The sequence below is a fragment of the Indicator indicator genome, chromosome 7 (assembly GCF_027791375.1).
Source record: "Indicator indicator isolate 239-I01 chromosome 7, UM_Iind_1.1, whole genome shotgun sequence".
Classification (NCBI taxonomy): domain Eukaryota; kingdom Metazoa; phylum Chordata; class Aves; order Piciformes; family Indicatoridae; genus Indicator; species Indicator indicator.
This window is the reverse complement of record NC_072016.1, coordinates 13,194,980-13,213,438: the sequence shown is the minus strand read 5'-3', so window position 1 is coordinate 13,213,438 and position 18,459 is coordinate 13,194,980. Positions and strand designations below refer to the sequence as shown.

Below are 18,459 nucleotides of genomic sequence, written 5' to 3'. Positions count from 1 at the left end.
TTAAGACTTTGCTCAGACCTTTTCAGGAATGAAGCAGTTAAGAAGCAAAACGGCCACCGTCACTTTAATTCTCTAAAGTCAGGTAGGATAAAACTAAATAGGTGCACTTAGGCAAATATCATAGCAATAAAAATAAATCCCTTAGGTTGAGGAATGTAATAGAATAAAATAATACATGGTTAAGAAAACACAAGCAGCCAAGCCATAAAAATAAAGCTTACATATTCCCAAACTTAACATACAGAAAATACACAGAGTAGCTGACATGCAAAAGGAAAAATGCAGCAAAGAACAACAAAAGCTTTGACTTTTAGCATTCTGGGATGTAGATAGCTTGCTGTGTAATTGGCTGATTGACTGTTCTGCTAACTTTCTGGGTGAGTGGTGGAGCAGGCAGGCTGCCTTTTTTCAGGCTCACTGCTGGAAAATTGGCACTGCTATCATGCATACATGCACATGCCTTCTCTTTTTGAATTTCTTTGAATCCATGCTCATTCTGCCTCACACAGGAGCTCAAAACTTCAAATGGGAAATGAAAGATGATTGCATTTAGAAAAAATACTGACAAACTGTCAGTCTTGTTCTAACCTATCAGTTCATACTTAGCTAACCTGAAATGATCCTAGAAATCGATATGATCATCATTTGCATTCTCCAAGGTAGAACTCCATGACGATACATGCTGTTCTTAATGTCAGAACATTACCTTAGCAGCTAGAGCCAAAATAATGTTGCATATAAAACATTTGAATATTGCAAATAAAACATTGGTTCTCAAAGTCAAGATCGATACAAGTTGCTCAGCTTTACTACTGTCTCAACACTGAAACAAGTGAAGTACCATTTCTTGGTTTACTTCAGCCTGTGTACTGAACGAGGAAAGCAAGCAAGCAGCAGCTGCTCTCACAGCTTCTCTTTTTACATGAGCCCATTACTAAAGTTTGCCAGTAAAATGAGTATATCTGCCAGTATAAAAAGGTTCTTTCAGTCATTCTGCAAGACTCATAATGCCTTGCATGGTCCTGTCTGCTTTTTCCTGGCTCACCACCCTTCATTAGGGTTGGTTTTTCACATATCCCATATACCATCTTCTAAATGTTGTTGAACTATAGTGACTTCAATTACCAGAAAAGGGTTTTTTTCTTCATTTCATGGAAGTCTAACTGTGGATCATAAAGAAGTGTAGATGCTGTTTACCCTTCCCAACTATTACATAAATTTTAAGTTTTGTGTAAGCTCAGTTAATGAAAACAGTATCCACATCTGCTTTGATATGTAACTAACTTACCAGGAAAAGTGGGTGACGAATGGGACTTCATAGTGTACCACAAGTGACTTCAATAGTGTATGCAAAACCAAACTTACCAGCTCTGAAACATGCAAGCATTAAAATAAATAAACAAAAAGCACACAGCTAATGCTGTGCAGTTCATTACAAATGCTAAAGTTTTAACCTGTGGAACCTCAACCCTACTAAGAGACATTAAGTAGTTAAAGAAATTCATTGGCCAAGGTAATTTAGCAAAAGGAAGCGTGGTGTACCCCATGTTAGCATGTTGCACAAGCTGAAGCAGCAATGAGAGGCCTATACCAGTTTTTGCATATGTTGGCATGAGCCCAGAGTCCTGAAGAGTTCATGCTTTAGTTGCTGGCATATGCTCAACTTCATGCACCCAGTATACATCCTTCGTAAATTACGATTTTTATTTTCTTGGTAGATATCAACCAGAGTTTCGTTGCCCAGCCTGCATCTCTCTCTTCCTAAAATGCTTGCTAATGAAATAGCTGCTTTGCAGCAGGCCAGCTATGTTTTCTGAAGAAACAAGGGCTGTTCCTGTGAAGGAGAGAGTGGTACGTTGGGGAATAGCACCTCCATAACATGGGGGTGTGGAAAGCCACAAGTGTTACTGAGAGGCATTAGGCAAGACTGAAGAAATGAAACTTGGCTTAGGTCACTTAGGTTAAGAATCAAATCCTAATTATTTTATTGGGATACTGTCATGTGAAAATGTGTGACTGGATTTGTGGGGGAAATGGGCCAAAATTAAGAATATCAGACTTCAGAATGGCTAAATAATTATAGAGGTAAATACACATAAAACCAAAGTAACCAGAGGTTATTTCAACACAATATGAACATGCAGAAAAGAATGATGTAAGAACACAAACACAGTGACAAAGGACAGCTGCTTTTTTTTTTTTTTTTAATAGGAATACATGCCTAAGAAATTAATTTCACCTAGACACAGAACTTTGGGGAATTTTCAAAAGGGAGAGATCTGAAACGAGAAAACAAAACTTTAGGACACACATCCACTAGCTCAGCAACTCAATACAGAGGTGGGAAGACCAGAAATTTCCTTCTCTCAGTAAGGAAAGAAGGAAGTCTGTGTAAAGACCACTTCCAATACAAGCTATTGTTAACTCCTCCCAAGCAATTCGGTGCCTTCCCATGTTTCCCCTGTGTTCTCCCTCCACCCCTCTGCTAATATTTATGATGTTATGATACCATTTTTTCTACTTTTATTAAATGTTTTTCCTTTCATTGTCACTGCTTAACATAAATTAGACCAAGGAAAGTAGGAAATTGCTGAATGAAGGAGAAATTATGTCAGAGCTCTTAACTGAGATTGATTTTTTTCCCTCTTAAGGTAAATCAGAATCTGAAGATGAGTAGATAGGTACATGAAACCAGAGAGCAGCTGCTATGTGATAACAGTCAGAATGGAAAAATGAGTGAAATGCATTTTTTGATTCTGAAGAAAAAGACATTTAATTTCATTTACACAAACTACAAAGCAATCATCACAGACCGCTACTCATACACTTGAATGCAACCTGAACTGCTCCAGTACTGAAAAATGTGTAGGTGTCTGTATTGGTATAAAATTGCTGGCATGCATCATGCTTAATGTCAGATTTGGACTGATAAGGATTTATTGGTTACAGTGGCAAAGACACAGAAAAAGGATTTTTTTTTTTTTTTAAACCTTGTGACACATTACAATTTCTTCTCCTCTGACACACTATAATTTTTAGGGACGTTATTTTGAACTGAAGTTTGTGTTCTTAATGGAGTGCTGGAAAGCAATTAATGGAGTGGCTAGTTTATGGTGTCCATGATGAGATGGAAGGCCAAAAAAAAATTTCTTTTTATCCCTGGAAACTCAGCCTGGCTGCAACCCATTCTGCTCTTACATTCCTAAATATTTTTGTAAGTTCACATAACCCTGTACAGTAAGAAAGCTTTATACACTACTCAAACTTCACTCAAATAGGAGAATTGTCCCTTTAGAGGCACTTGGACTTCTCAGAAATACCTAAAAGCAATTAATGGTACAAATGGGGGGAAAAAAGCTTATCAAATTCTCAACTTAGCTGCTGACACAGTACAGTAAACACTGTTTTGTTCTGAGCACAATGTACTTTAAACTCTCATTTCAGCTGAAAAACATTTCTTTAAGGTCTTTAAAAACTATTAACTTACTTTGCATTAAGAAAGAAATGGGAATATTGAACATGAAAAAATGGAAAGAACACTTGGTGAAAATAAATGCATCGTGTCCCCAGAGAACATATATTTGCTGTAAATGGCCATTAATTATAGCCTCATAGCAAAAACATTACAGTCACGGTTGAGAGACTACCACACTTTTTAATAATTTTGGGGGAGGTTCAGGCACCTATAATTAAAATATTTTTTTCCTGATTTAGCATCTTTCATATTTTTTTCATAGACAGAAATTAATTGATTTTGAGAGCTTCGAGCTGCTGCTTTGACAGTTTTCCAGGTTGTAATGGCGTGATAAAAAACATTATTTGTGCTTCAACAAGTTGATTGCATTATGTTAACTCAAGTGGTCTATTTTTAACTCAAAACTGCTTTATTTCTGCAAGATGAAGCTTGCTATCATTCCACAGAACAAATTTATTCCTTCAAGTTCACAAGCAAGCACACATTTTCATTACAGTAGAATGCTTCTCTCTGTATTCTCTTCAGCAAAACACGTCCTAAAGTAGAGCATAGAGGAATTTTCTAACTCTTTTTTTTCACAGAATATGTGCATAGCTTGGACTATACAAACATCCTCTATAGCTCTCCCAGTCACTTTCCATTTCAAGAAGGAGGCAATTTGTGTTAACACAAGACAGCTTATGGTGCTAACTCTGCCTGCAATTTTCTCGTGAGAACAACCATTTTGTACCTACTTGACACATGCAGCACTACACTGCACCCAACTAATCAATTCTGTCTATATTAAGAAGTGGGGAGGAAAACTGCCCACAGCTGTTATTTTACATCAGCTTCCCTAACTACTTCAGACAACTCATCCTGGGGATTTTTTTTTTATTATTATTTAAACTAAATTGGCATAAAATATAGCCTTTCTTTTCAAGTTGGGTTTTTGTGTGTGTGTGTTCTTTTTTTCTTTGAGGGGGTGGGGGTGGGGTGTTGCCTTCTCTTTTTTCTCCTGCCTTCTCAGAGATTACTGGTGAAGTACAAGTGTCAGAGAACAAGCTATGCTTTCTGCAGGCATCCCCATGAGTTTTAAGGGCAACAAGCTTCCAGGGGCACTGCAAACTTATGTTTTCATCAGAGACCTCATGAGCTAGTCTTGTAGACATGAACTTTTCCAAGAGTGTAACTTTTTTGGTTTTGCTCACAAGTAAGCAAATGAGAAATGTCTGTCAATAATAAAGTCAAAGATAGGAGCCAAAAAACAAAAAAAGTTATCAGCAGAATCAAGAGAACAACAGGGGTTTGGAACTAGATGATCTTTAGAGTCCCTCACAACACAAGCCAAGGAGTTTGAAGCTTTCCTTCTGAAACTGACTTCTACCCAACAAGACCATGATGTTGAGGTGTTCCTATTCAGAATTTTAGGTCTTTCACATTTTCTGTATGGATACTACCAGATGAGGTACCAAACCTCAGTCTTCTTAACATGCTAAAGACCACATCGCATATAAACACAATAAATGTTGTTTTTTGGAATTTGAAAACGTTATTCCATTAACAGGCTACAGCTGAAGGACCAAAACCACAAAAACACTGAACACAACTACTCTGACAACTTACCCCACAGATCATTTCACAAGATTACCCCAGTTATCAGTCAACTAACACTGATTTTTATCAGCTTGGCATCATAGTTTGCTGCTCTGTGATTTCACACAAGCCACCCTTAACCCACGTTTCTGGTTTTCCTACATCTCCAACCAGTCTAACATTTCCTTATGGAAAAAGACAGACAGCTTGCATCCTGCCTAAGTGGTACAGATCAGCTTTATAATTTAAAAAAGATTCTATACTATGTGAATGCAAATCACTTGAAATGAAATACTGACATCTGTGGCAAAGACATTCCTGAAACTGCTGTGTCCCCACAGAACATTTTTATTTTGCCACGCCAGCAATTCCAACAAAAATCTGTTTTGTTAGTGAAAAGAAAACACAAAGAGCTACACTCAAAAGTATAGCAATGCAACCTGGCAAACCACTGTCTTCTTAAAGGCCATTACTATACCACATACATACCAGCAATTAGCAACTTCAGGCCCAAGCTGAAACCATAGTTTCACTGGAGGAATGCAATCTCAGCAGCACAAGCAGAATGGCATAAATGCACATCATGCCAAAGAGCAGCACCAGCAGGGGAATGCAGTGTGACAAATCTTATGTCTCATTATGAAATTAAGAGCAAAGACTTGGCCTTCTAGATCACCTTGTTTCTATCACAGGGGGAAAAATAATACCACAAGAACCAGAAAAATTAATGTGGCAGACACTTAAGGTAGTAAAATAGGAACACTTGGTTCTGGACCCTCGCACTAAAACTATGGCAATAATTTTATTACCCAATTTTTCAGATTTAATACTGCTATTTTTAAATAGCACTATAATGCCCCAAAAAGGAAACTTCTCCTTTAGGAATTTCTGCTTTTTTTTTTTTTTTTTTTTTTTTTTACATTATGGCATAGCAGCTCTACTCAACTAGATATAGGCACTATTTTCCTGTTGTCTCATCCTCTAAAATATAAAATACATAATGTCTAATAGTCTGTATAGTGACTTTGTACTAGTAAATAACAAATGACTAAAGGAAAAAAAAAAAGTATTATCTGTCAGTCTACATTACAAGTGCTTTGATAGTTACTTTGTGCTTGTACAACTTAGAATACAGGTATTAGAATAGAGGGTAATGCAATTTTCCTTTGAGTTTTTAACTCCTCTGACAGCCATACTAAGAATAACAAGAGTTTTATAATTCCTGATATAATGCTAACTCTCTAATGCTGCACACTAGGACATAGTAGGTTCTGGATTTTAGAGAGTTTGGGAAGGTTTTTTGTTTGCTTGGTTTTGTGTTGGGTTTGGTTAGTTGTTTATTTTTTTGAGGGGAGGGGAGGGGAGGGGGAGGGGGAGGTGAGGCATCAAAAAATGCACATAGTCAACTTCTGCACAACTAAATGAGTAAATTATTGTTAGTCAGAGGATTCAACTGAGAGATCCATAAAGCATCACAGTATTAAAATGAAAAGTTAATGTTTAATTGTTTGCCTTGATTGACTTGTGACACTGACCGGGCCACTGCTTCTCCTCTAGTTCCTGAAAATGTCTATGAAACAATGGCAAATTAGATCTCCTCCTTCTGTGCAATTCACTAAAATACTCCCTTCAGCCAAATAACATTCATGTGGAAATGCATTTCACCCTGGAATCCTTCTACACAAGGATCAACAGTGGGTTTCTGTTCCATGATATATTGCAAAGCTGTTGCCCCTTGCTGCTTATATGTAACCCACCAAGATACAGCAGTTAGGGCATCCATGGGTCACTCTTGTTTTATTCTTACAATACTGGCCCCAGAAGATACACATGCATCTACTGGCTGTGGCAGTAGTAACTGGAAGAGTCAGAATATCAATTCTGCAAACCCAAATTCCTAATGCTGGGTTAGAATTTGATTCATTATCTACACTCTTGCTCATCGTATTTCTGATATGCTATTATTCACATAAAAAATAACACACTCAACAGGACAGCTACAGCTCATTTACTTCCATTAAAAAAAAAAATCTAAAAAAAATTTACAGGTAGATCTACTTGCTAGCAGGATTCTAACAATTTTTAATGCCAATATGTTAATACAAGTGTTTTATAGATGGATCCATCTTACTTGTATTTTTCCCCTGTGACAGTTATACCAGATAATATTAATGGTAGAATAGACTAAATTTATGTTTGGACTAAAGTTGAGCCCAAAAAGTCAACCAAGACAAGAGGATGACCTCAGCCACATCCCCTGTAACCCTGCTAGATGTTGTCACAGTCCTCTCAGGCACAGAGATGTGCCTGCATTGCCTCAGTCTTCTCACTAAAACAGTGAGAAGATGTCATCAAAGATGACAGGTTGAGAGTTGTCTCCACCCCTGTCCAACATCCATGTGCTATTCAGCATACACCATGCTTGGATTGGTGTCATGGGATTTAATGAGAGTTACTTCAGCTGTAGTCAAAGCTAAGAACTTTTCTGATACAGAACAGTTTCCTGCTATACAACCTGCTTTTTCACTGCTTGGAAAAAAAAAAAGAAAAAGAAAAAAAGAAGTGAGGTTGTGAGGTTTACATTTACTAACAAATTTCACTAACAACTCAGTTTCTTGGGCTGCATGGAGCTGCACAAAATACGTTGACTGGGCATCAGTATCCTCTTTCTGCACTAATGTATCTGAGCCCATTAAGGCCACTTCCCAGCCAGGCTAGGAATACAAAATCAAACTCAAATAAATGAGTCTATGCAAGTTCAAAATGTTAAAATAATTGGTATTACATAAGCATCAGTGTAGTTTTTCTTAACAATGTTTTCTCTCTCTAGTTACATTAGGATACCCCAGCATTATTAGATTTGGAGACACTAGGTAAGCAGTACTGTTTCACACACTAAACACAGAGCTAAAGAGAAAGAACAAAAATTGAATGACAAAAATTGAATGAAAATTTATGGCAAAAAATAGAAGAAGAGAGTCCCCTAATTTCCAGGCATTTGTCTCAAATGATCCTTTTTTCCAAGATTCTCAGAAGAGTATTTTGTTTGACATCAAATATATATTACTTGACCCTTACATACTTGTTACAGCTTGCATAAAATTCCCTATTTGCATAAACATCTTTATGATTAAGAAGGGTTAACTGCTTTTAAGTGAAAGATGTAGCAACTAAGAAGGTGTATTTATTAAATGCAATGCCTAAACCCAGCATCTTCCAAGATCAGGTGATGAAAAAAGATATCTATCAAAAAACAAAGTCATCCAACTTAAAGACTCAGTTGGAAATTTATTCATTATGAATAAGAAAATTTTAGCTAAGTAAGGTGATAGGGGAAAGTTCTCATTGCATTTTATTTGTAATTTTTTTAAAAAATAAAATTATTTCTTTTTATGTTAACGAGGAATCCATATTTGATGGTACAAAAAACACCTTCCAAGTGAGGGACTGAAAATATTCTGGTGCTACAAGCATCTTTCTTTTTATTCTCTTTTCTCAGACTCAATATTAATCCATGCTACTAAAATTGTAAGATATCAAAATTATTCCATAAAAACCCATTGCTATGGGATGCCAATGTGCATTTATTTATTTAGCAACAATTAATTTAAATGTTATAAACTTTATTTACAGTTACATGAAGTTAGATATCTACACACATTCATATAAATGGACATGTGTCTTCTGGCTGCATCAGAATAAATGTGACATTGGCATTATTGGCTAAAATGACCAGAGGCAGAGGGCCAAGCACCAAAGCCAGGCAAAATTTCAGAGCATCTGGGTTATTATCACCACAATACAAGACCAGCAACAGCAGATGCAGAACAAATCACAGGATGGGTAAGGAGTCTGGTTCTAACTGGACAAAGATTAGACAAAAATATCTTTCAGCATCTAATCATTACATTTAAGCCCAGTGAAGCATGAAGCTCTGATAAATACAACCCAACTTACGAGCTTAACACTCATTTTCTTGGTAGAAACCTGTTCTCTCCATGCTCCAGGATGAGCCTTAAAACTATGAATTTCACAAAAAGCTACTCTAATTTTAGATGATAAATAATTATTATATTAGTAAATGTTTTCTTCCCTCTTTCTGACATGTTGATAGCTCCTCTCCCCTCCATATTTGTAAAGCTCTGGCATATCTCAGGGGTTGCTTCAAACTTGCTATTTGCAATAGAAGCATCTCTGGAAGATCACAGTACTTTAACTTCTGTAATTCATTAGTTTTCAGAGCTTTCCTTTTTGAGCTCAATATTTATAATTCCCTTAGTCCTGAATATATTGCAGGCAAGCACACTTAGCATTGATTTATAAAAATGCCAGCTGTATTAGCTGTGTGTGGAAGTGACAAAGGCACCTATCATGCCTCATGCAAACACCAGCATCATCATAATTAGAAAGACAATCTCTTAAACTGGTACTGCAACCAAAGAGGTAATTCAAAGTTGAGTGAGCACCAAGAGGAATATGAATTGTATTCAGCCTAGTTTAGAGTATGTGCACAAAATAGTCTTGATCCAGGAGAAAAAAAATCATCTCCCATGACTAGTCCCACCCTCTCTTACCTACTGGAATATGTTCAACCACTTCAAACAGTAAAGCAGCATAATGAGTTTCCTGCAGACAATTACAAGAAGTCAACACAGTAAGAAATTTTACATTAAAAAAAAGGCTTAGATTTCCCTAGGACTCCTAGACATGTTACTAGACAAGAAAAAATAATGGTTGGAACATATATATATATATTTTCGTTCCTTGAGAATATTTAAGGTGAATTTAAACAATGAACTTGCTTGCTATCATTATCAACTAGATCTGGAGAATTTATTAAACCCATATGGGATTTGAAATGCAAGGAAAAGTGGCAAGAAAACTTCAGATGTTTGACAGGAGCCTGAACTGATTTTCCTTTCTCTGTAATTTCCCAAATAGAAAAATTGTATAAAACCAGTTTTAAGCATGCCATGTCTACTTACACCACAAACAGCTCTAAGAAACAGGTTTTAAAAGTGACTTCTTCCTAACGTCACAGAATTTCTATAAACGTGGTTAAGTAGCATTTCAAAACAATGTATGTGGTCACTTGAGGTCTCCAAGACTATTAATCTATTTTCTGTAAAAAGCATGTGCATGAAGTTATGGGCACACCCCTTAATTTCAAGCTCTTCATTTAAAAAAATAAAACTTTTTACAACTGGATCTTGGCTGTCAGTCTGAAATACTATTAGTTTTTAGTAACAGGTATTTTTCTATTTTTTCAAACAATTCTAAATTTAATTTATGAAATTTCTAACTTCATTGGTTTCTTCATGTGTGAATGTGTGTCCACACACATTTCAAAAGCATAGACAGGAAAAGAAATGAAGTGGCCAGTAATTTAACAGAACATAAACTGCATGTTTAAAGAAGCACAGCAGTATATCTAAACGTAAAACCTTTATATTTTACCCTTTCATCACTGAAGTTTTGGTAAAGAACATCTAAATACCACATTTTCATACTTGCTGTTTAACAACATTGTTTTTCCTATGCTCTAATTCGTTTTGCTTGCCTTTCCTGCCCTTTCATTCCCTCAAGTTAATGTGCTGTTACTTCAACTGCACAGCACAATATACAGTTGCAGAATGTCATACTCAGAGTACATTCTTTGCAATCTTACCTAACACTAAGTGAGGACAACACATGACTGCATAGCACTACCACACAGTTGGTAACTTTACAATACAGGAACGCTCAGTACACGCAACCTAGGTGTGACCCAGTTGAGTAAGACTGATCCATGCAGCTGAAAAAATAATATTCAAACAAAGACCAAATTCGGTGCCAAATTCTTACAAATACTTCAGCACTATTTTGCTTTGTTTAGAAACAGGCCTAGAAGTACTGGGGAAATGTAACAGCAAGTTTCTGTAAAACACTCACTGGTGAAGCTTTAGTGCCTGGCATGCTTTTCTTCTGGGTCAACTGTGAAAAATGTGCAATCTTGCCTAGTGATCTTTCATCCTGATTTTCCAAGGAAACGCTGCTTATGCAATGCTGGTTTGTTAGTGTATGTTTGTTTATTTTTATTTGCTGGTTCCCTCCTAACAGCTTCTGAACCCATTAAACAGTTTCAACCACCAGGGACAACGGAGCAGCAATCTCAGAGGTAATTATGCTCCTATCAATGAAAACATCCATTTGGTTATGAAACAGAGAGAGACTTCATACATCCACTTTAGAAAATGCCAAGTAGAAGATTAACACCATTATGCACCAGGAAAGCCATGACAGATTGTCCCCAGCTAGAGGAAACATGGAGTGTTAGCTCAGGATAGGGCTACCCGGGACATTCTAATACAGAGGTTGCTTGGAGGGCAGGAAAATTAGTAGTGTGGATAATAGGTCACATACATACTGTTTTGTGTCAGCTGACATCAGTATGAGAGTATAAGATTTATTTTCCTAGTCTAGATCTTCACCTTGGGTCCAGCACAGCTGGAGCAACCTGACCTAACAACCCCTAGTCATAGTCCCTAGAAGGACTATGGCTGGCCAAATATTCTCAAGCACAAAAAGACTTGCCACAGCTGTTACTAACAATATTACTTTGCATTCATGAATTTAGTAACTACTTTATATTGCCTTCTGAAAATACATTCATTACGTAGAGCTGTTGACACACAAATATTTTAGCTTAAGCTGTGGGAGATATTTTAAGATAGGTGTGATAAATATTTACTCATTTGAGATGCACTGGAAAAGTTGCCTAAAGACACAAAAAATAGCCTTTTACACTTGCTCACATGATTATTGTCAAATCACAGGATCACAGGATGTTGTTAGGGGTTGAAAGGGACCTCTGGAGATCTTCGGAGTCCAAGCCCTCTGCCAGAGCAGGACCATAGAATCCAGTGAAGGTTGCACAGGAACACATCCAGACAGGTCTTGAAAGTCTCCAGAGGAGACGACTCCAAAACCCCTCTGGGGAGCTCTGTAACCCTTACAGTAAAGAAGTTCTTCCTCACGTTGAGGTGGAACTTCTTGTGCTGTAGTTTACATCCATTGCCCCTTGTTCTATCACAGGGCACAAGTGAAAAGAGGCTGTCCCTTCCTTCCTGACACCCAGTCCTCATATATTAGTATACATTTATTAGATCCCCTCTCAGTCTTGCCCTCTCCAGACTAAAAAACCCCAGCTCTCTCAGCCTTTCTTCATAAGGCACGTGCTCCAGTCCCTTAATCATCCTTGTAGCCCTCCATTGGACTCTCTCCAGCAGATCCCAGTCCCTCTTGAACTGGGGAGCCCAGAACTGGATGCAATATTCCAGGTAGGGCCTCACTAGGGCAGAGTAGAGGGGGAGAAGACCTATGAGTGACCTATATATACAGAAAGTAGCATTACTACAGTATAGCTGTTCCTGCTTATTTATTCCACTGAAGTTTCCAAACATCAACTTCTTAACTCCTTGGTTGTTCCTAAGCCTTCTTTCTCCCCCAAAATACCTGCTAGAAATACACGGTCAAGAAGCTTTATCAAAGTCATTGTCTGCTCCAGTGATAAATGCTGTCCAATTTCTTTAGAACATAATTAAAATATAGACTAGAATTAAAATAGAATTAAAATGGAAGTATTGGAGACCAATGAGTTAAATAACCCAAACTACATCTTAGGTATAGTAGTGTTGCCATTACATATATCAGTCTTCGCTGTGATAGTGTACACAGTGCAGTACAAGTCTTTGACTCAATGTTTATTTTAATTCCAAATTGATGACTGTGCTTTCCTGTATTTTCCATGTCCATCCCCATTCACTCATTTTTTGCTGTTTCTCAACTTGATGATTGTTTAGAAACTCTGTGTAATACACTTCAGAACATCTCAACTTCGTTATCTTACGTTTGCTTCTATAAGTAAAACAAAAATAATTTTTTTACTGAAGGTGGAACAAGGCTGACCAGTTACTCACAGTCTCTCCAGGGATCTCAGTCCAAAGAAAGAGCCATTCTTCAACCACAAGATCTTGTTGTTACTCAGAATCCTACAAGAAGTCAGGAAAGAAACTGGTTAATAGAATATGGTAATTCCACTGATTAAAACCACATAATTATAGTAAATGACTGCTCAGTAAAATACTAATCATAAAATTCTCTGCTTCATTTGCATTTTCCCATCATAGCAAGTAAATAAAGATTACCATTTCCTGAAGTGTATGGTTTCTTCTTTATTAAATAAAAGCACATTCGAGACATACATCAACAAACGAATTTTGGCTTTAACTTGAAAATTGTCACAGATAAATGCCGACACTTCACTAGCAGATTCTAAATTACGACTCGTGAGGGTTATCTGTTGGGCTTCCCAGTTAGCAAAAAGGCTGATGAAGCAAGGGATATGTTAAAAACCCTTCCAGAGGACAATACAATCACTTTGCAGTGCCTGCTGTAGCAGGTGTGTACAAGGAATAACACCATCAACAGCCAAGAGATGCAGAGAAAGCATTTTAATTTCTGTATGAGAGACAAACAAAACCCCACCCCTTCACCACAAACCCCAGACTCGTTTAAAAGTGTTTTCCTACTGCAACCTCTGCATAGTAGAAATTCAATAATTAAGCTGTGCCTGGCCCATCAAGTACCACCCCCAATGCGAACTGGCCCTGCATGCAAGCTATTGAAAAAAGTTGTCTATTCTTCCTCTTTATGTCAAAGTCCTGTCAGTGTCACAAGTAGCTCTTCTAGCTCAGTGATTTTTTTTTCTCATGACTGTTTTCTCAGCTATTTCAGAAGCAATACAACATGAACATGCACTCATTCTGATGCCACAACTTCAGAACTTCACAATATACAAAAGAAACACAATTTGTTACAGAAGCTCAAGAAATTGCTTTTTTGAAAAGACCTAAAAAGACCTAATGATTATGCAATGCACAGAAGAAATGTTTGTCTCTGAAAAAAACCTAATTTAAACTGCTTGAGAAATGAGTCTTTTAATGTAATATTTACAATAAATTAAACTTCTCTGGCACACAAAATTCCATTTAAGAGACAGCTTGCAATAAAGATAGAAATAAAAAGATTCAAAAAAAATTTATATTCTTAACTAGCAAACTTGAGACTCTGAACAGATTTTTTTTTTTTTTACTTTTGTAAAGTTTTAAAACAATCTATTACACAAGACTGTCTCTCCCTGGTTCAGCTGGGATAGGGTTCATTTTCTTCACAAGAAAACGGGGGGGAGCCACAACCAGGACACTAAGTCTGGTCAACGGGGTATTCCAAACCATAAATGTTAGATAAGAAGGGAGGATGGCATGGGTGGCCCTGGGGATTCTCTAGTGCAGCTTTTTTGCACTGTCTTAAGTTGTCTCACCCTTACTGTTTCCTACTGCGTATCAACTGCAAAGTGCTTTGCCCCAACTTACACCTGCTACATAAAATCTCAAGTCTAGGTGCAAAAGACAACACACAACACTGACCCAGAGGGAAATCATTTCTGATGCACAAAGGTTAAAATATTGTAATGGCAATAAAATTTGGCGACTTTTTGAAATTTGTTTCTAAAATTCATCAAACAACATGTAGATATATTTTGATGTGATTTGATGAATCATTATCAAAGAACATGGAGAACAGAGCAGCTTAGATTTGACCTGTGTGCTATTCCATTATATGGTTACTGAACACACATGTGCAGCAGCATTACTCCTCATCTGTAACCAGTCAGCATAACCCACACTTGGCAATCTGGGAGCAATTATCAACACTTACACCCAGGCATCTGAAAGCATCCAGAAGCCTATGTTTACAACTAAAATTAAACATGCTGCAATACATGCATGGTCTACTGCCATCAACAAAGAAACTCCACATCACATAAAATATTCTGCTGTCTCAGATTAACAATCATATGTATGACATTAAATATCTCTCGAGTCTATCAACCCTCCACTATCATTGTAGCAATACATTTCAGCAGTGTCATGAAGAAAGACAAATCGTTTCAGTATGTCTTATTTGACAGATTTTCTCCACTCTTTAGGTGCCCATACAGTGACTAAGTTGGAAAATTGCTTATCTAAACTAAAAAATATAAACAGAAAAAATGAGCTATTATTTTATTCTGCTAGAATCATAGAATCAGTCCGGGTTGGAAGGGACCACAAGGATCATCCAGTTCCAAGCCCCCTGCCATGGGCAGGGACACCTCACACTAGATCAGGCGTTCTTTTATTCAGCTTCTGTTCCAAGGCTGCACTGAACTTGTGTCAGTCTAGAAAAGGTGAAGTACCAAAATGAAAATTGGCCAATCCTAGAAATACTAAAATCACAAACTGGGTCATTTGTTTATATGCTGAGAGACCATTTTTGAGGTCTCCTACAAAGACATTAGACATAAATATTTGCACTGCTTGGCATAGTCTGATTTGAAAAGATACACGCACTTCAGAACACTCATCTGGTTTACATACAAGCAGCTTGGTCTTTCAAAACTTTCCATGGTATTTTTCCTGCCTTTTATTTTTTTCTGCCTAGAAAAAGAGGGCGGTTTGAACTTTGTTGGCAGCTCCATTAAAAGGCAGCACAAGTCAGCAGTACATGGGTCTCCTACTTTCTACCTCTGAGTCACCTCTAAAAGTGCAGACTGAAAGTAGTATCATTAATTCACATAAAACAACCTCCCAGAAAATGAAGACCACTATGTAAGTAGTAATAAATCACAATATTAAGCAGAACATTTAGTTCATACATGGAAGGCTCATTAAACAGCTGATGTTCTGCAACACTGCCATTACATTGAGTAATTTGATTTTTCTGAAAGATAAACTGAGTCTTGAAAAACTACAAGAGACACCACAAAACAAAACAAAAATAATGTAAATGAAACCTTTCTTTATACCAGACATTCAGAGACTTTCACACAGAGATCAGGTTTCAAAAACTACGTTTCCTTCAGGAACTTCTCTTTCCTACAGTGCCAACTAAAATTCAGGTTTTATAAACAAAGTAGTATGGGTATTATAGTTAAAATACAGATGTCTTTCTGTTCAGAATTACAGCTTTAGAGAATCCTAGCGTTCCAATAAGGTCCATAGGGGAAAAAAAAAATTAAAAAAGGAAAGAAAAAAAACAAACCACAAACCAACAATAAAATAAAAATCTTCTTTCACTGGTTGGTACACTACATGGAAAGAATCCACCTGTTTTTAATTACCTTTAGCCCAAGAACTTGCAATGGGCTCTTATCAAGAAGGACTTTTTCAAGTAATCAATGCCCGGTCAAGTAGTGCCACTTAATGCTGAAATTACACAGAAAAATTTTGTGTATTACTTCTTCAGAAAAGAAACAGAAGGGACATGGAATATATAAAGTCTGGCTGAAATCATTTGGAATCTCTTTTCCTTTGATTACAACCACCTCCTTACAGAGAGATGTTTGTAATTAGAGACGTGCAGAAATTCTACAGTAAAGCAGAGACGTGAAAAGCTTCCTTTTCTTGTACATACAGATGCAAAAGACTTGTGGATAAACACATGAGAAAAGATGCTCTTCATGTATTTGATTTCAGACAGTTTATAACATAGTTATAACTTTCAGACATAATAGAAAAAGAGTCACTTATTTTCATAAAAGATTAAATATAGTTTGGATTTTTAAAACAAATCACCACCATGCCCCCACTATGATTAAGTATTTCTCACATTTTATTTATTCACAGCATTTTCACTTGTCTGTTTTTGGGATTTTTTTTGATGTGCTAGTGAATCACAGTGATGAATATTGCTACACATTGTGACTAGGCAGTTGGTTTAAATACTTACCAGTTCCTAGCCAATGTGCTAAGAATCTCACATTTTCAGTATTTTACTTCAAGGAGAGAAACACTAAGAAAATGAGCACACTTTCAGTTCAGTGAAACTATTTTCCATAACCAAAATCCACTTAAAGTTTTACTTGTCTTTAAAAAAAAAAAAAAGCCAATGAAAGAAAAGAGTTTTCTGGAGAAACATTCTGAAAAATCAATCTATTTTAAACTTCAACATGCAAACTGTCTTTGCACTACACGTAATGATCCAAAACCCAAGTAACTGGAAGTCAAAATCATAGCCCTCGCGGGATACATCTAAGTGAAATAGTGCTGGGAAGCAATTCACTAGTCAGCACCATCCCACTGATCAGACACACTATGAACTCTTTGCTCACTTCATTAACCCTTCCAAATCTTATGTCTCTGCTGCTCCTAGACACTTTGGCAGACAGTTTACACCAGGGAGCACATTCAGAAGACTACACTAGGTTTGTCCTTTCCCAGATCTGTGAAGCCCTCCATCACTATTCCTAAAGACTCTGAAGGGATAGCCTCAAAATACCCTCTTTTAACCTACAGTGATACCCTAAAGCAATACGTACATGCAGTTTCATGATGTAAACATACTTCTCTGGTGGGCTGTAACACAGGCTGCATGATAATTCAGTCATCTTGCACTGGAAACAAACCAACTTCGTACATACACAAGGACCAAAATCATTTTAAGAAGTATATTAGTAACTGAGATGCATAGATGGTCAGTGAGCCATTGCTCTCCTACACCTCTTCCTTCAGAAGAATAGACATGCACCTGAAAGAATGAATTGTTCCAATGGGCTACAAGCCATCTCTTTGATATTTTTTTCCCCTGGTTCTTCCATTTGAATTGAACAAGCCACAAATCAGTTTCCTTAAGTTCATGTTATGATGTTTGTTTCTGTGAAACCACTAAAAGAGTAGAAAGTTGTAATCCTGTGCAATGAAGTTTCATTCAAGTACAAAACACACTCAGTATAAGAGTATATACTGTAGTATTAAAAAAGGTACCAAATAAAAAGCTCTCAATCACAATGCAAACAAACCTCAACTCCCCTCAACAAAATCAAAACAATCTTTTTACCATGCCTTCAAGTCAATTGACTTGGGTTCACATGACATTCCAAGTAAAACAATTTCTACACCTGAGGCTTCTTCAGCAGGATGGTACTGTGTCACACCCAGGAAAACCTAAAGACTGTGAGGTAACACAGCAATGCATCCACAGAAAAAAACACCACATCTCAAATAACCAAATTCAAGATAAGATGTTGTCAGAAAGACTGCTATACCAAAATGCATAGTGAACACAAAAGGAAGTCTGACCTATTACTGAAAACAGGTATTTACTCTGACAATATTCACAGGAGAAAATAAAAGCCACAAGAAAAAAAAAACCAACCACCTAACTTCACAAAAAAAAAAAAAAACCACTGGAATGTCAGCTTCCTCCTGACTTTTCTTGTAGGCAACCCATGAACTAGTTTAGATCAGGCTTGGACCAGTCCTGTGTCTAGCTGATACATAAGTGTGTAACAATAAGATGGACTTGCACTGTAACAATAAGATGCACAA

General features: G+C 36.9%; 1 protein-coding gene across 1 annotated transcript in view; it reads right to left on the bottom strand.

The window, feature by feature from the left end:
* LOC128967977 (adhesion G protein-coupled receptor A3-like) overlaps window positions 1-18,459 on the bottom strand; it is a 257,561-nt gene that overhangs the window by 202,991 nt on the left and 36,111 nt on the right. The window contains exon 2 of the mRNA XM_054382291.1: window positions 13,009-13,080. Coding sequence (XP_054238266.1) covers window positions 13,009-13,080 — 72 coding nt within the window. The remainder of the gene's footprint in view (window positions 1-13,008; window positions 13,081-18,459) is intronic.